This window comes from Helicoverpa armigera, chromosome 23, assembly GCF_030705265.1.
Source record: "Helicoverpa armigera isolate CAAS_96S chromosome 23, ASM3070526v1, whole genome shotgun sequence".
Taxonomy (NCBI): Eukaryota; Metazoa; Arthropoda; class Insecta; order Lepidoptera; family Noctuidae; genus Helicoverpa; species Helicoverpa armigera.
In genome coordinates, this window is record NC_087142.1 from 3,701,679 (window position 1) to 3,721,237 (window position 19,559).

Sequence of the window (19,559 nt, forward strand, 5' to 3'; positions counted from 1 at the left end):
TAATGTTCTTTAACTTTCCTCTTAAAAAGTCCAACAGTTTGGCAATCTCTAATCTCATGGGGAAGGGAATTCCATAACCGAACAGCGTGAACAGTAAAGGAATAGGAATAGAAGTCAGTGGAATGGGAAGGAAATTTTAGAATCGTTCTAAGATGTGACCTGCAAGGCGCATCACTAGAACGGATGAAGGAAAACCGCTCTCGAAGGTACGAAGGAAATTTAGGGTTATAGAGGATGTTGAATAATAAACACAAAATGCGAGTGTTCCGGCGAAGTCGAATTGGGAGCCACTTGAGACTGCTGCGAAAGCTAGAGACATGATCATATTTTTTAAGATTAAAGATAAAACGTATACAGATATTTTGCAGACGCTCAAGCTTGTTTAAGAGCTCCTCGGTGGCATCCAAATAACAGGCGTCAGCGTAGTCAATAATGGGCTGGATTAAAGTTTGGGCTAAAGAGATTTTGGTCTTCAAGGGTAAGAAGTTCTGGAGGCACCTGAGCGAGTGGAATGTATAATATACCTTCCGACTGACTTCAGCGACTTGAGCTGTCCAGGATAAGTTGGAGTCGATGATCACACCAAGATCTTTAGCCGTAGCACTAATATCAATATTAACTCCATTAAGGCAGAGCGGGGTTAAAACATTAAAATCAAGCCTACTCCGCATATTTCTGCCACCGATGATCAAGGCCTTGGATTTTGTAGGGTTGATTAGTAGACCAAACGAACGCGCCCACTGATCAACTAATTCCAAGTCATGATTCATGGCTGACAAGGCAACTTCCGCGTCATGCGGCACAAAGTGACGATAAAGCTGTAAGTCGTCGGCATAGAGATGGAAGTTACAGGAGATGACAGTGGTGACTGTATTAATAAAAATAGAAAAGAGAAGAGGAGAGAGAACGCCACCCTGAGGCACACCCGTGACAAGTGAGCACCAATCAGAGAAAGAATCATCAAGACGAACCCGCTGCGAGCGCCCCTTGAGATAAGACTCGAACCAGTCTAAAGAAGCAGAGGATAAATTTGAAGATCTGAGGATTCCAAGCAGAATATCGAAGTCAACAGAATTAAAGGCGCTGCTGAAGTCAAGTAAGACAAGTATGGTAAGGGATTTGTGGTCCATAGCCTGGCGAATATCGTCAGTTACTTTCAACAGTGCTGTAGAAGTGCTATGACCAGGTCGGAAACCGGACTGAAAAGGGCTAAGAAGATCAATTTTAGAAAGAAAGCTAGAAAGTTGGCAATGAACAATATGCTCAAGAACCTTGGAAAGATACGGAAGGATGGAAATGGGTCTGAAATCGGTCAATGATTCAGGATTCTGTATTTTAGGTAGGGGGATAATGTTAGCTGATTTCCAAGCATCAGGGAAAGTGCAAGAAAATAAGGAGAAGTTAAAAATGTGAGTCAAAACTGGGAGGATAGAAGATAGGATTGGATAAATCATTCTTGAGCATAAATTATCATTACCTGCAGCAGTGGAGGAGATAGCAAGAATAGCTTTCTTAACACCCTCCTCACTTACTGCATCAAACTCAAAAGGTGAGCACAGCGGCTTCGGCAAGCAGTCAAGCCTATTCAAAGTAGAGGATTTGACGTGCGGATCTAAAATAATAGGGGGTTGTGAGAAATAAGTGTTTAGGGCGCACACGTCAAAAACACCACTAGAAACAGCATGAGACTTGCCAATGCCGACAGATTTGAGGAATTTCCAGACTTCAGACGGGTTACGGTTGTCAAGAGAATTATGAAAGTAGCGTCTCTTTGCATCTCTACACATACGACTGCAGCGATTACGGAGCTCCTTATACGCAGAGAGGTTGCGATCTGAAGGACAGCGCTTTAGTCTCCGTTTGGCTCTATCCCTGGTGGCCATCATATCCTTAATAGCAGGCGTGAGCCAAGGAGCGGGAATATGTTTGATTTTAACCTGACGAATAGGAGCATGACGATCGTAGAGACTGATTAATTCCCTATTAAAAACATCGACTTTGTCGTTGATATGAGTGCACTCGAAGACAGGATTCCAGTCGATGCAGTCAGCATCACGCCCCAATGCCTCCAGATCCATACCCTTAAAGTTGCGAAGGGGAATATATTTCGGCCTTCGTTTAGGCGGACGGACCTTATTAGAAATGAAAATAAGGTCATGATAGGAAAAAGGAGCAGTTAGTTGACCGTGAAGAGAAACATGATTAGACTTAGAAACAATAATAAGGTCCAGGAGAGAAGGGGTGCAATTAGGGAAATGGTGCGTAGCAGATAGCGGGAGGATACTAAGATCATAAGAAGTTAAGAGGGAAAGAAGTTTGCGACTACGGCAGTCATCCTTGAGAATACAAGTATTAAAATCGCCCATCAAGACTACGCGATCATAGACAGGGCGAAAGGCATACAAAAGCGAATCAAGTCCGTCAAAATAGTCCACACCAAGGTTCGGGCTATACATCACACCCAGGAGCATTTTTGTGTGACACAGGGAGATTTCAATAAAAAGATGCTCAGCTGAACCCGAATAAGAGGATGGTGATGCACTAATTACCCTAAAGGAAATATCAGCACGTAGATAAATTGCAACACCACCACCTCCCTTTCCCGTTCGGTCGTTACGGATCAAAACAAATCCTGGAAGGGCGTAGTGAACCGATAACAACGACGGTTTTAGGAAAGTCTCCGAGATCAGCAAAGCATCCAGATGGGCACTGTTGATGGAAGCCAGAAGATCAGAATAATGAGCAGGAACACTTTGAGCATTAATGTGTGCTATATTAAGGTTTTTAGGATAATGTTCAAGAAGGGAGGAGATTTGATCGCCAAGTGTCAATGGAGGCGAAGAATCGCTCTCCACACTGTGAAAACTGCTGGATGAAGAAGAACAAGAGAAATATTCATCGTCAGGAATAACATCATTCATAGTACTAAATATATATATATATATAATATTAATTATATATAAAATGTAATAATAAAACAAAAAGAAAAGATAACAAAAAAAAAAAAAAAAAGAGTACGATTTAAAACTTACGCAAGATGCACCGTTACCCAATAGACCTTACGCTGCAGCTGGGAGAGATTTATAACAATCATTATAATAAAGAAGTGGAAAATAAAACTGAAAACAATAAAAAAGTGAAACAATTATACAAAATAAAAACACATAAAAAATTAAGTAAAATTAAGAAGAACTTCCAGTCACTATAATACAACACCAAATAAAATTAGATTAAAATGCCAGGTGCCAAAACCAAAAAAAAATTATAGAAGATGACAGTTGCTTATTTACGTTATCTATATGTATGACAGCTGACACCTGACACAGTGAGTGAAGTGAAAAAATGCACAATAATAGTAAACATCTACCGGCCCATGATTTTATACAAAATAATGACGGTTTTAAAGAATATTAATAGTTCTACAAATCGTAGGAGGTAGGCGCAAAAGAAAAGTAAAAACTGGCTATAGTCGAGTAGCGCGAATCAACGACGACCCCTCCTGGAAACTTTAGCTTTCAGAGGCGCTGCTTTCGGAGAAGGACCAGTAGCTTTAGCGGTGGATGTACTGGGTGCAGCATCAGAATTCTCGGGCATCGATGAGCACGCAGGATGTAATGATATTAAATTTTCAAGCTCACCCATGGTCGAAATCTTACGGCGCGACTTATCAGGCGTCAATACCACAATCTTTCCCTCAGCAGACCAGCAGTTGTTGACGCCGAAGTGCTTGCGGCCGGCCATAAAGACTTGATGCCGCGTCTTCGTTAAGAACTCGGATATAGTTATACCAGTCCCTTTAAGTGCGGTTTTACTATCCCAAGCTAAACGGCGTTGCTCCATATTGCTGAACCGCACCAGCACAGGTCTTGATTTGCCTTGAGATGATCCAAGCCTATGGCACACATCCAGGTGATCAGCGTGAATATCATCTAACTTGAGATGCTTGGAGAGAATATTCAGTATGGTGCCATTCAATTTCTCGTGCGGTGTCTCAGCAATACCATGAAACAGCAAAATCTTTCTTCTCATTACTGTTTCATGACTGTCAAGTCCCAAGGATAGCAGCTCTATCTGAGTTTTTAAGTGACCCAGTGTTTTGCAGACAAAGACTTTAAAATCTGAGAAGTCCCGGGAAAGTGCACTGATGTCGGAATGAGCAAGATCTGGTACTGATGAGGCTCGAAGCAGCTTATCCTCATACTCACTCATCCGGGAACTAAAAAAACTCTCCAGCTCTTCAAGACTTTTAATCAGTTTGTTGTCCATCTTGGTTGTGTTGATACAGTGTACTTGTTGGATTGTGATAGAATTTATAGGAAAATTCAATGCAACGGTAGGTCTACTAGATGACTAACACATAAATGTATAAAAAAATACAAGATTAATAATAATAATAATTAAGCCTTTTATTTCCGAATAAACAACATGTGAACTTAAAGTTAAATATTTAAATGCTACACTGAATTTACAAAATGTTATAAAATGTCCCTTATTTCGGTGTGCCTTACGGCAAAGGCCTCCTCCAACTCTTTCCACTGCTTTCTGTCTTCTGCTATTCTTAGCCAAAGGGGGCCTAAGGTCAATTTCAGGTCGTCCTCCCATCTTCTAGCTTTGCGACCTCGGGTTCTAGAGCCGTCCCTTGGGTACCAAGCTGTAATCAGTTTGCTCCACTTTTCCTTTTTGCAACGGAGCATATGTCCCGCCCATCTCCATTTGAGTTGATCAATACGTGTCAGTATGTCTGTTAATTTTGTTTTGTTCCTGATGTCTATACTCCTGATTTTATCCATTAGTTTTAGACCTAGCATGCTCCTTTCCATGCTTCTCTGACAAGCTGCTAGTTTATCCCTGTGTTGCTTTGTCAGAGCCCAGGTTTCACAGCCATAGGTAAGGCAGGGCAGGATGCAAGTATCAAACGCCTTCTTCTTGATCTTCATACCCAGTTCTTTGCTCTTCATTACTTCTTTTAGGCTCCAATACTTTTTCCAACCAGTTGCAATTCTTTTTTCTATTTCTTTGGACATTTGGTCGTCTGTTGATATAATCTGGCCCAAGTATACATATTCCTTGACATATTCAAGTTTCTGTCCATTAATGATTATGTCTACAGGCACCGAGTTAGTCATCATTTTGGTTTTGCTCATGTTGGTTTCCAGCCCTATTTCTCTGCTCCGGTCTACAAGGGTTTGTACCATGGATTGTAGTATTTGTGGGTCTTCTTCCAATATGACAAGGTCGTCAGCGAACCTTAAATGGTTCAGCCGTGATCCATTTATGTTTATTCCTAAGTGTTCCCACTCCAATTTTCGGAACATGTGTTCGAGCACTGCTGTGAAAAGCTTTGGCGAGAGTGGGTCCCCTTGTTTGACACCCCTATTAATTGGAAAAGCATTTCCTATAGATTCTAATTTGATTCTGGCTTTACTTTGACTGTAGATATTTCTGATGATATTGATATATGCGTTTTGGATGCCTTGCTCTTGTAGACTTTGCCATACTGATTCGTGTGAGATACTATCGAAAGCCTTGGAGTAGTCTATAAAGGTCAGGTAGATATTTTTGTTGTATTCGTTGTATTTTTGTATTAGCTGTTTTAGTGTATGTATGTGATCAATGGTGCTGAAATCTTTTCTGAACCCAGCCTGTTCTACAGGTTGGTTTTCATCGAGTGTACGTGATATTCTTCCCAAAATTATCTTGGCAAAAACTTTGTACACATTGGATATGAGAGAGATGGGTCTGTAATTTCCAATGTCGTCTTTGGGACCTTTTTTGTGCAGAAGTATTATGTGCGATTCTGCCCATTGACTTGGAAACCTGCCCGTAAATAGAATCTCATTAAATACCATTGTTAGTATCGGGGTTATTTCTTCAATTGAACCTCTTATGAGTTCGTTTGTTATTTTGTCTGGACCAGGGGCTTTCTCCATCTTTTGACTTTTTATAGACTTTTCTACTTCTGATTCTAATATTTCTGGTATGTCTTCGATCTTGTTGATGTTGTAAATGTTTTGTTGTTTAGCGGGTAATTGTGTTTTTGTCTGGTCTGGATTCTGTTCTTTGTATATTGAGCGGTAATAGTCTGTTGCTATATTTTGTATTTTGTTGCGTGATATAGTTGGTCGATTTTTATCTTTTAATTTTGTTATCCATTCTTTCCCCTGTTCTCGAAGTTCCTTGAGCGCCTTCTTGGTGCCTCCTGTTTTGCTGATGTAATTCTCTAGAGTTTTGTTTCTCTTAACAATTCTGTCTTTTCTAATTTTTTCACGTATCTGTTTGCTAAGGTTAGAGATTTCTTTTTGGTTTTCCTTCTTGTCCTTTTTTGTTATAAGATTTTTTCTGTCTTCAATAAGTTTTATAGTTTCTTCACTTAAATAGGTTTGTTGACTCTTTGCAATATCTGTTCTTGTCTGTTCTTTGAGCTTGTTTTCTATTTTGTTATATTTTTCTTTTAAGTCTATATCTGAGGTAGCAACTGTCATTAAATCTTCTGGGGCAGTGATCGGGTTCCAAATTTCGTTGCTTATTTGTGTTTTGTTCATTTGAATTGCTTTTGGTCTGGGTTTTTTTGTACCACTTTCACATAGACAGCTGCGTACCATACGGTGGTTGGTGTTGAAGTTTAGATTTTGTATTATTCCTGTGTCACTAAATTCCTTTACTTTGTTTGTTATTATGTAGTCGATCTCGTTTTTAGTTTTTCCGTCGGGAGACAGCCAAGTCCATTTGCTTTTCGGTTTTTTGCGGAACACGGAGTTCAGTATAGTTAAATTATTCTCAAGCAGAAATGTTACTAGTTTTTTTCCGTTCTCGCTTCTTTTGCCACTCCCGTATTTCCCTATTATTTGTTCTTCCCCAGGTGCTCGGGCGCCGACTTGAGCATTAAAGTCACCCATTATAACTAAATTGTTTTCCGAATATTTTTCGGTAATTTCTGTTAGGTTGTTGTAAAAGTTATCTATGTCCGTTCTTGTCGCTTGTTCTGTCGGCGAGTAGACTTGAATGACTGTCCAATTTTTAGAGTGGTTCGGTAGATGTATATGGATCGCAGCTATTCTATCAGATATCCCTTCGAACCCAGTTATTTGGCTTTTAAGGTTTAGTTTTACTAAAAATCCTACTCCTCTATGACCAGCAACTTCGCCTTTGTGATACATAATGAAATTGCTTCTCTCATCTATTCCTTCTCCTATTCTTCGCATCTCACTTATGCCCATAATATCCCATTTGATGTTTTTAATAGCTAACTCTAACTCTTCCAGACTCTCTGGTGTTCTCAAGGTTCTCGTGTTTAGTGTACACAGATATAGATTGTTTCTTTTTCGTGTCCGTTGTCTTGTATTAGATGGCAGATTTGTTGGAGGGTGTTGGTCGTGTTCCCCCACGGTGACCGGCCGGCTTGGGGGAGGGTTTAATTCTGTTAAAATCGTTATTTCCGTTTTATTGCTTGTGTCGTTTGTCTTCCGGTCCTGTTGTTTCGGTAGTTGCTATTGTTTACTTGGCCCATTTGATGAAAGTGAACTTGATCTGGCGCGGTGCACCTGTTCTAGTTTATTAATTTTATTTATCTTAATTGGTGGTGCAGGGGTTATTTGCTCGTCTGGATGTTCTGTTGTTTTAGGTGAATTTGTCGGCGATCGTTTTCTCTTTTCTGAAGGTTTTTCTTTTATAATTAATTTGTCGTACCGAATGTAAGCCAGTTTTCCTTTATTGATTTCTTCTTGTTGTTGTTTCTTTAGTTCTTGCCTTTTTTTAAGTATTTCCTTTGGAAAGTCTTCATTAATATAAACATTCTCCGGTAGATACTTTTTGTTCTTAAGCATTTCTGCTTTGCGCCATGCGAGAGTAACTGTGATCAGGATTGGCCTTGTTTTGTTTTCGATCGGTTTTCCCAATCTGTAAAAGTTATTAATTTCCCATTTGTCCCATTTCTCTAAGTCGGTTTTTTCGCAGGCTGCGTTCAGGGTTTGAATGATCAGGCCTAGAAGCTCGTTAGAATTATTTTCTGTTTCTTTAACTCCGTACAGTATGATATTATTATTCCTTATTTCCCTTTCCATTTTTTGCAATTTTGTTGTAAGAACTGTAACCTCTTTTCTTAGTTTCATATTTTCTTCTATAAGTGGTTTAAGTTTTCCATCTATATTGGCAGAGAGGTTTTTAGTTACTTTTTCTGTGACGTCTTCGGTGACATTTTTGGTGATTAGAGTTGTTTGTCTTGCGAATAGTTCTTCTAGCTTTGAGAGGGTGATTTGTGAATCCATTTTTCCCAGGGTTCTATTATTTGTTTTTATTTCTACTATTTGGTAGCTTTCTCTTGGCTCTGGCAACACTCGTTGGTGTGTTCGGTTTTTTGCGAGTAGCAACACTGAATGTCAAACGTCAGACGTCGGAAGTGGTGTTTTGACTTTGACGTTAGAGTCAGTTGCGAGACTCGTTTTCTGCTGTATGTAGTTATATGTTTGTACACAAAATGTTTCGCAATTCACTGTTTTTTAGCACTAAATACTGTTATTTTCCCCTGAGTTATAGTGGATACTGTACAAGGCAAGCACAGTGGTGTTTAGATGCACTATTCACGCACGAATTTCTAGATTTGTCGCACTTATTCGTATTTTTATTTCGGACACTTGCATATACGCGTTCTTTACTTGACAGGTCGAACCGGACACAAGATTACTATTTTATATAATTTAAATATACAGAGCTAATAATTTCACGTGTGTATGTCAGTCTACCCACATGACACTCTCCACATGACACACTCACATATTATCAAGGCTTGTGATTTTTTTCTGGTATCGATTAAGAATCTACATGATTATGTATAGATTCTATTTATAACACTTATTTTTTCAATAGAAAGGTGGCTAATCGTCAGTCACAAAAAAGGCCAATTGTCCCAATTTAAACTCTTGGGAGCCAAGGCGCAACATGGGTCTTTTCTAGAAATTGTGTGTAGGTACTTAATCTACCTATAAGATATACATAGGTTAAATCAAGTTCAAGTATCAAGCTTTCGTTGTGAAACTGTCAACAACATCCTAGTTATCTGGTTAATTGAGTCTCGTCCCTCACAAATTAGTAAATATGTATCTCGATTTATCTTAGTCAACCATGAACTTACAAACCTTCATTAATTACTGCAGTTAATACCTACAAAGGATAAGAGCGATTTTCAACAAGAGCATAAACTGGACGAGTTATGTTATAGATGTACGTGTGTGTGCTATAGCGGGCTCAGTAGTTATGCAGTAACATGCAGCAGCCAAGCATGCACTTCATATGTAAGAAAGAACTGTAATAAATATTACTTTGTAGTGAAAGGAAAAATATTCAAAGAGTTGTTAGTTAAGTTTTGTTTGACATATAATTTTTATGAGGGCAAAAATATAGATGGGTGTAAATCTATAATTAACAACTCTACAGCTTGCATTTTCGCTGCCGGTGGATTTGATGCACGTCCGCTACTTGACGCACCGCGGCCTTCATTCTAAGGACAACACTGAAGTGCACCTTCATATTGAGTTCGATTTCGATATCATTAGGCAAACAAATTAACGGATGTAATCTGTTGCATTGGTATGCAACATTAGGTACAGTTGTAACTGACGGTTGGCAACACGTTTGCGAAAGTTGTAATCCCGTTAAATTCCAGTACCTACTGCGAAGTATTCTTGTGAAATGCGGGATCCGTTAAAATGGCAATAAAAACTTGTACCACCGCTCGATACCTGGAGAGATAATTTCTCAGATATTAAGCTGTCACTGAGTGCAGTTAGGTAGTAGTTGGTCGGCCGTTGACGCCGCGTTCGTGTCCAGCGCAGCGTTATGTTACGTAACGAGAGAGACAGTTACGCAAAGCCAATGTCAAGAGCGCCGCGTCAACGTTGTGCCATCGGCGGCGTCGAGACCGCACACCCGACGCACGCGCCGCGCATCCGACCCGCACGCGGGGTCATTGACCAAACCAAACAAATCTTAAAGCCAAAACTTGAACAAAGATTTGAGAATCTGATATTGGCAATAACATTTAAAAGAATCGACACACACTTATTCGAGAGCGGTCAATAAACTTAACTTGATTTTGTTATTGTTTCATAACGTTTCGTGTGTCATGAACATAGAATAATCTTGGCCTTATTTCACCGTTAGAGTAACTAGATAGAGATAGGTAATGTGATGCTAGCATCTCAAATTATGCGTAACAGCAATTTCAGGATTACCGCTATGACACAGATTACTTAACAGTTATAGGATATTACCAACCCTTTACGTTATGTAGGCCCAAGAATTACTTTGACCCTCAATTCTAACGTTGACTTTTCTATTGCAGAGCACGCCGCCGCCCCTGGTGGACTGGTCGTACGTGCCGACGCTGGTGCTGGCAGTGATCCTGGTGGTGGTGGCGGCGACGGCGTTAGCTGCGCGCGCGGCTGATGGCAAACAGGCCACTCGGCTGCCCGGCCCGCAGGCACTACCGTTTTTGGGCACCCGGTGGCTCTTCTGGGGCCGGTACAAGATGAATAAGCTGCATGAAGCTTATGAAGGTGAGTTTTTATGAATCATGATTGGTTAGTGATCGCCGGCGAGAACTGAGTAGAGTTTTTAGAACACAGGTACGCGCATGTAGCCCATACCCCTTGCGTAAGTTGCAAGCAGCAAAACTTTACAAGTTTCAATTTTGAATCCTCCTTCTTTCCAAGAGTTTTCAATTATTTTTTTCAATTTATCCAAGATCTGTATCGATTCGAAGCGATAACAGACATAGAACTTAGCCCCCAAATATCAAGGATGGTACTTCCAAGTCTTTCAAATCTCCTACTGAATACTTACAAATATCTGGATTCGACCAGACGACAACAAAGTATTGTATTAACTGGGTGCATAGCGACTGTCATTGTGTATCATTGTTGTGGGACACAGAATTGTCTAGACGAAGTTTAATCAACATCATCGAACAATCATGTAGGTTTCGAGATACATAATTAATTCAGATGTCAGCTATAAATAACTCGATCTAGTTTCTGAAGACTTCAATATAGTTTGCAGTTTGTGCTATTTTGATAACATGTTATTTGACACAAATAAGAAGTGGGTTACACATAAACCTAAAACAATTTATCAGTATGAGGTAATTTTCAAACTATATCATGCCAACTACAACGGGTTGATAGGGCATTACCGACTTCATACCTTACAAGGGCTAAAAGGTAGTCTGCCACTAGCAAATCATCAAGGCTAGTGTCAGTCCATTTTTTCGCCATCAAACACAGATTTGTCATAGATATCCTAATTTTGAAAATGGGTCTAATGGACCTGCATATTGATAGGTACAGGAGCCATTATTGTCGTGTTAACTATAGTTGTAAAAGCTAGTGTACGGTCACAATGAGAGATTTGCACACAGACATGTTCAGGCGTTACGGGCCGGTTTTCGTGGAGACCACTCCGGGAGGTGCCTCTGTGGTGTCCATCGCGGAGAGAGCAGCCCTGGAGGCCGTGTTGCGGGCCCCGGCCAAGAGGCCCTACCGTCCGCCCACCGAGATCGTGCAAGTGTACCGCAGGAGTAGGCCCGACAGATATGCCTCTACAGGACTTGTAAATGAGTAAGTAAGAATTTAACTATTGTTCAAAAGAGTTCCCCCTTTTTGGGACTGCTATTGAACTGTTTTTATACAGCGTAGCTTTTTCTATGTCAAAGGGATGAAGCGCATAAAGTCCTCGCGGTCCGAATTAGTACACATAGCCTTGGCATTCGGCTTAATACAAAACATGTGTTCATTTGTTATGATAAAGATCGACAGCCTTACGTCACCCTCACCTGGGAAACACCGATGTCTATACAAAAGCTATCCATTAATATTAATGTGATTATAGAGCATGAACGTGACTATGAGTTAATTGTATTAGTTTTCGGCAAGTTATTAAATAATTACTTTGACGACCACGTGTTCTATGTCGGGCTTGTCTGTACCTACTGTGCCTACCTCACTTACAAGGTTATCCATTACCTTATTTAGATAAATGAGAACTTATAAGTAGACAGCCTGACTATAGATAACGCCAATCATCTCATATTTCAAGACTAGAGTAATTGACATAGATACCCAGATAGACTAGGTTATCTTTAAGTAAGTATTCATTGGGCTTTTGCGAGCAGCGGGTGGTGTGACCTCGAGTATTGGGACTTAACAGGTCCATTGTGTTCAGTGCTCGTGATTTGGCAAGACTTTATACTTCAAGTCACGTAGACTTCAAATATAAATGCGCAGTTACATTGGAACTATTTTTTAATGACATTGCAATGTTGTCATTTCCTGTAAGTTTGAAAACATTTGTCGATAATGCCGACAGTTTCATCATGGTGTTCAACCATGCCTCATCAGTTCGATTACAATCTAATTTGATGTTCCTTTTCAATCGAAGGAACTTATAGATTTCAATGATTGGATCTACATCTTATGACACAGATGCTAGATCGTTAATGGTGCATAATAACTATTTAGTTGAAATATTGTTGAAGATGCTCCTATCTGCCATTTGATAGAATTAATGTCACGATATACTCGATAGAGGTAACGTTTAAAGGTTATTGTTTTGATGAAAAGGAAATAACTAAGCAAGTGTGCCTAACTATTACTGCCTAAATAGCGACTATATAAAACGATCACGTTTATTCGGCAGGTAGACTTTTCAAGGCTGGAAGTATTACGATATAAAACCTACTGTTAAAGATCTGGCTAGGTTAAACGTTACTAAAATGGTAATGATAGTCAAAAGGCGTTGCACGGTCAAGGTTGCAACTTTACGAGTTTTCGTGAGGTTTGTAATAGGCGTGTGAGATTGATATCGATGTGCGGACGGAAGGTATGACTCAGAATTTTGATGGTAGGTTAATTTTTCAAAGAGCTTCGTTTTTAAAGCTTTTAAACTTTTGTCTTTGAAACACGATATTGTAGGAATCGATAGTGATTCCTTCCATTCCTTCGATAGTGAATAGATAGAGTTATCTATTACTCTTCTAAATAATATAATCAAGGTGCTCTATTGAGATTTTATGATATATATATGATATGATTATGATATTAGTTAGGTACTTGAAAAATTAAATGATTCCCGCAATTTAAAAATTGGGGATGCAAAAATGTAGTTTTGTCCTAATATTTTTCCAGACAAGGCGAAAAATGGCACCATCTTCGTCGTCACCTGACCGCAGAGCTGACGAGTCCTAACACAATGCAGGGCTTCCTACCGGAGCTGAACAATATTTGTGACGACTTCCTCGAACTTCTGGAGTCTTGCCGACGAAGCGACGGCACTGTTGCCGGCTTTGATCAACTTACTAACAGGATGGGCTTGGAATGTAAGTAAACTTTTGGTTTTAGCAAATGTACCTGGGTCGTCAATATTAGGAGCGTTTTTTGACATGTCTCGAATCAGCTGACTGAAGTCAAATGATATCGATAACGTAGACGATGAAAATCACTTTCAATAGGTTATAGATGATTTGGTGCTGTCGACGATCGATTGTTTGATAAATGATGCAATTTAAAGGCGATTTGAAAAATGATTCATTCCCAATTGCTACTGATACTAGATAATTAGACCATTTTCGTCTAATGTGTAGACCAGCAGACATGGCGCAAGCATGAGTCACAAGTGCGTTACAATAGGAATTTAAGATAAAAGTTGCGTAAGTAGAGAGATAAAGAAGTAATGTTAACTAGCACTAGGTCAAGACACGTAAGTTTTGAGGAAAATGAGATGCATTTAGATAATACGGCAAAACGTCTCCAAGTATATGTTAGGTTTTAAACGCTGAACAGATACACATTATTGACCTATTCTTTATAGCCGTTTTAATGAGTACTATGATAATAGCATACAAATAAAAAACAGTCACTAATATCTCCGACGTAAATAATACCTATTCTGACTAGCCTTGTACTCTGCGTAGTTCTTATCAAATGTATGCTCCTAACATAATTACATTGTGCAGTGAGCTGTCGTGTGGAGTTCAAATGCTAAAGTCAGTGGGTCTTAAATAGATTCAGAGAGCTGCGATAATAGTGACGAGAAAATGACGTTCCTCGAGATAAGAATGTGGGTCATATGTGGAAGAAATAGCGTTAGACGGGCAACGTACTCGCGTGCGAGCGTCGCTCAAGGAATGCAACAATCAACATCAGAAATGCATTATGAAATTGTACACCACACCAGATTACATAGAAGTATTCTGCGCCGCGTTCAATGTTATCAGCTAATGGCCGGAAGCTATGTCGTCAATCTCCAAATGTTCTTTGTGCTTACATTCTTGCTTGATATGGCGTTTCCAGGGTTTAGTGAGGATATGGTGCAGACAAATTATGTCAAGTTTATATTTGTTGCAATGACATAATCATTAATTATGCGAGTAGGTAGGTGTACTCGTGGTAGATTGAAAAAGTTTGTTGTTGTTGTTTCCCACAAAACAAGTTGCATCACCAATGATGCAACATTTTGATATTGTGACCAAAACACAGGAAAATGCAATCGCTTTCAAAAGCTAATTCGGTGACAAATCATACCTATACCAAATAATTTAAACAGGAAAATTGTTGGACCTGGTAATCCTCTTATTCTGGAGTGCTGATGTCATTATATAAAATGACTTTATTTCTTTATTTCAGCTGTCTGTGGGTTGATGCTTGGTTCAAGACTGGGCTTCTTAGAGCGATGGATGTCGGGCCGTGCGGCAACTCTCGCGGCCGCCGTGAAGGCCCACTTCAGGGCCCAGAGGGACTCCTACTACGGAGCTCCCCTATGGAAGTTCGCCCCCACCACTCTCTACAGGACATTCGTGAAGAGCGAGGAAACCATTCATACGTGAGTTAGTTCCCCTATCTTAATAATGAAGCAATGCGTAAATATAGGAGTTACGACTTACGTTATTGACTCAGTGATTGATAGGCTATCAATCACAACATGTAGACAGGGTTTTTTATACGATACAGTAAGACTACATTGTGACATTGAACGTTGTGTACCTATGTAGGTACAATATAAAGAGCTTATTGTTTATCGATCGTTCAAGTTCAAATTGAATAGCTATCCTTAGTGGATATGTTTTATGAACATCATTATGGATACACAAATAGGCTCTCAAACTGTTCCGAAGATCAATCATCCCTTTGAATAAGCTGTAGATGACGCATAAGTTCGGATAATGAATGGCAGGTATCCTTGAACTCGACCGCTCTATAACGAGATAATCAAACATTGAAGAAAAAAGCTAGTCTTCCTTAAGCGATTTTCTTAGAATTGGCCAATTTTTTCGTCAATATATAGATGAAGGTTAGGTACCTAACTTTTTGTGGTTTGTACAAAAGGTATACGTTTAAATAAGATCAGCCTTGACACTTGCAATTTTTTGTTAGAACTTCTAATCAATCCATTTGTTACTACCAAAACTGGTTCGGAGCATTTTACTAGTTCCATTCATTTAATAGGTGCAGGTTGCACTTTGATATATCCTGACAAGACAAGGCCGTTACAAGTAGAAATCAATTTTGAATCATTATGAGGCGGTGTTATAAATATAGTTGTCCCGAATAGATCGAGAAACCTCTACTTTATCATCTAACCGGATGCAGCTGAGTATCCGTGAGTTATGTAGAGCGAATGCTTGTCTGACCTCCTCAACCCAGTTACCCAGGTAACCCCTTGGTAAAACTGAGTCCTGACTACTCTTAATGACAGCCAAAGATGTTCGTCTGGCAGCCGGGACCTACCAATTTATCATGCCATCTGAAACACGGAAGAATTGACCGCGTCAAGCGTTGCTTAACTTTATGATCGATCGATACCCGCGGCTTTGAGTTAACCACGCTACATGCGGTCAAGCAATAATAAAACCAAATTGTTGGCAGGATAGTATCGGAGCTGATGGAGGAAGCCAAGACAAAGAAACAGGGTACTGCCAATGATGACGCCATGAGAGAGATCTTCCTGAGGATCTTGGAAAACCCTGCCGTCGATATGAGGGACAAGAAGGCTGCTGTCATTGACTTCATCACGGCTGGCATTGAGACGGTACCTATGCTTTTTTATGTGAATGCTTTTAAACCTAACGTTTTTGTGACGTCTTTTCGAGTGCCTCGAATAGCCAATACCTACACCTCCTGGTTATTGCAGTTATCCTTTCATTATACCTACAATGCAAGGTCTATGCATACCTGGGTCTATGTACACATACATATTACACAGAATATTGAGGCACACAGTTCCATCATGATGACGTTAATGTCATATATCGCTTGGGAGCAAAATACTTTCATCAATAACTCATCTCATTTCCCAATATACAGTTCCAACTTGACTTGTCAACAGCTAGCGAACAGCCTAGTATTCCTGCTATACTTGCTGAGCGGTCGCCCAGACTGGCAGCGGGTCATCCGCTCCGAGCTGCCGTCCTGCAGCACACTGACTGCCGAAGACTTGGCAGCCGCTCCCTCAGTCCGTGCTGCGATATATGAGGCCTTCCGACTGCTGCCAACAGCACCTTTCTTGGCCAGGGTCCTGGATACCCCTATGACTGTTGGGGGACATAAATTGCCGGCTGGGGTAAGTGGAACTATCGATATTATTAGGTGATGATTTGACTGTTTGACCATTTTCTTGTCCATTTTGCAGTAAGGGCAAATTGGAAATGATATGTGAATTGTCATATCGTTTAATACGTTGTAAATAGTTTGCGGTTTAGCAGCTACAGTTTTAGTTTTGATTAACATCTGAAAATCGGTTTTTTCATCACCCATCAGATAAAAGCTGGATGATGGCTTTGGTATTTCTCAAGATATTTGCGAAAAGGCTTGAAAGAAGAATACAGTTAAACCTCCTAAACTTTAAAATTCACAATGCAACAGTCCAATACTTATTACATTGAGAAAAACTGTAGTCTTTATTCATAGAACAATTATGTTATTTCCAGACGTTCGTGCTAGCCCACACAGGGGCAGCCTGCCGTCGTGAAGAGAACTTCTACCGCGCGCGGGAGTTCGTCCCCGAGCGCTGGCTCACGCACACGGCTCCGCATGCCCCTGCTCTTGTAGCTCCCTTCGGCAGGGGCCGCCGCATGTGTCCCGGGAAACGATTCGTTGATCTTGAACTGCATTTGCTTCTTGCTAAGGTATTTCAGACTTCTTTATTGTGCCACTGCGACACACAACTTCTCTCTCACGCATCCACGTTAGTAGGCTTCTCCAACGTTAACGTTGCTATGGCGCATATACAAAATTACATCTTTTTTTTTGGATGCCATTATGTGGTTTGACTTATAAGTCCCGCTTTTGCGATTTTGTTCAACCAAGTTTAAGTCTTCCTTCTATCCAGTATATGTATCATCAGCTGCTTAAATATGGATTAAACCAAACATTCCTCTTCATCTTTTCATAATATTCTATGATTTTGCTAACATCCAAATCATCATAAGTCAAACTATTCTTGCCATGTTTACAGATAATGCAGAAATGGCGCGTGGAGTTTGACGGTGAGTTGGACATCCAGTTCGACTTCCTACTGGCGCCAAAGTCACCAGTGTCTCTGCGACTGGTCGAATGGTAGTCGCTTCCTTTAGCGTTGTCCTGCGTGACTGACGAATGCGACGCGATGCTACACGCGACAAATGTTCCACGTGATTTTTCACATTACTTCTAGAACAATTCAATTTTGTTCAAAAGTCCCTTCAAAACATATGCGTTAATGTCGCGTTTCGCCGCAGATTTTCATTTGCCGCAATCAGAGGATCGAGTTGATCGTCTTCCTTAGAAGGAAGTTTTCTCAGAATTGGCCAATTTGTGGTTGATCGCGTTCGTTGCGTTTGAATCGTCGCGTCATTCGTCGCTCACGCAGGACTCCGCGTTATACGTAATGTGTAAAGTTTATTGTACTTCTGCTTCTTACAAAGTTCTTTTAATTAGATTATACAAGTATTTTCGTAATATACGCCCTTTGATGGAGAAATATGGACAAGATAGTTAAGGTCTAACCATTAGGTTGGATAATACGCTTCTAGATCCCCTGCCTGGAAAAATAATTTTAAAAGTTTATTTTGGGATGTTTAATGATTTTTAATTCTGTGCTCCAAACATATAAATGTGTTCTGTAACTTGGATAGTTCGTTATAATAATAGTAACGATTTATTCTCTGCAAAATGGCGTATGTTACGATATAACAGTGTATAATCAAAGCTTTATTATGACTAAAGAGAGCGTCATTTACTTTAATATTAGCTGTTTATTTTTAAATGACTGTAATAAAGTCCGTCTTATATCTTGCTATTTACTTTTAAGCGAGTGTTCGCAATGTCTTCCACTTGCTCAGTTAACATTATTGAAAACTTATTATATGCTTGTTTTAAGGGTCCGTTGCACCATTTAACTATAATGATAACCAAACCACAAGCAGTCGTGTAATTGGTCAAATCAGCGATTTGACAACTGAAAATGGTTCGGTTTTCGCAATAGATAAATGGGGTAATGAACCATATGTGTAAATGTTATTTAAGTGTATTGGGCTGGTCCACATTACCTTCCATTTCCTTCCAAACGACTCGGTTGCCATGACAGCTCAGTGGGAGTGCGTTACAGGGTATTGGCAATATCTGCTCAAACTGCACACTTCTTTCTAATTGTTGAAAGAACTGTTCACAAATTATTATATAGGAACGTAATATACGTAGAATACTGATCTAGTTTATAGCTACACAATATTATAAAAATATGGCTGTGTTAATATCAAAAACATATTTATATAAAATGTTATAACCGCAAATACCTCTTGTTATAAGACTGTGTATTGCCAGCACATGCATTTGTCAGGATTTTAATGCAATTTTTTTAAATCTAGGTAAGAGTAAACATTTAAGTTTAGCGTTACAATCATTCCATTTTAAAATAAGTTTTTGGTAATACCAGCTTCGACATTTATGATGAAATAAAAATAAATTAGAAGTGGCCATTTCCTATGATTATTTTATAATGTAAAATTATTATGTTGACGTTACAGTTCTTTCGCGATATGATGGTTTCCCTTACAGTTATATTTTTTTCCAGCTACTTGTATTACTTTTACCTAAAGTAAACAGACATAATATTTAAAAATAAACAATATTGGGACTTCATAAGTTTGTGTGGCAGGGATAAATTAGAACTGTTAGGAAGATAATCATATCGCGAAATAACTATAGTTGTATAGCTAAGACATCGATCGTTGTATCCTTGTTAGCTTTTAAATGGATTATTTGTTTATCAATATATAGTTAACATACATACATAGATGAGGATATTGTTATCAATTAAATTATTTTGAAATAATAAACTGAACCTAATATTCCAATAAATAGAACAGAAACTAAAACGTATGGGTTTAATTTGTGTGCCTGTTTTTTCTTTATAGCAACATGACTTCTCAAGCACTTGGTAAGTTGGTCTTTATTTTTGGTTTATTTTTGAATAGGCGATTCAAAAAGAGACTATAAACTTTGTATGAGCAGTACCCATATTCCACTTCTTAAACT

At 39.4% G+C, this 19,559-nt stretch overlaps 1 protein-coding gene across 1 annotated transcript in view; it reads left to right on the plus strand.

Annotated features, from left to right (window-relative positions):
- LOC110376828 (ecdysone 20-monooxygenase) overlaps nt 1-19,399 on the plus strand; it is a 28,428-nt gene extending 9,029 nt beyond the window's left edge. The window contains exons 2-9 of the mRNA XM_021335437.3: nt 10,337-10,550; nt 11,411-11,609; nt 13,176-13,366; nt 14,673-14,868; nt 15,912-16,074; nt 16,372-16,605; nt 16,973-17,170; nt 17,500-19,399. Coding sequence (XP_021191112.3) covers nt 10,337-10,550; nt 11,411-11,609; nt 13,176-13,366; nt 14,673-14,868; nt 15,912-16,074; nt 16,372-16,605; nt 16,973-17,170; nt 17,500-17,604 — 1,500 coding nt within the window. The 3' untranslated portion in view covers nt 17,605-19,399. The remainder of the gene's footprint in view (nt 1-10,336; nt 10,551-11,410; nt 11,610-13,175; nt 13,367-14,672; nt 14,869-15,911; nt 16,075-16,371; nt 16,606-16,972; nt 17,171-17,499) is intronic.
- The last annotated feature ends 160 nt before the right edge of the window (nt 19,400-19,559 follow it).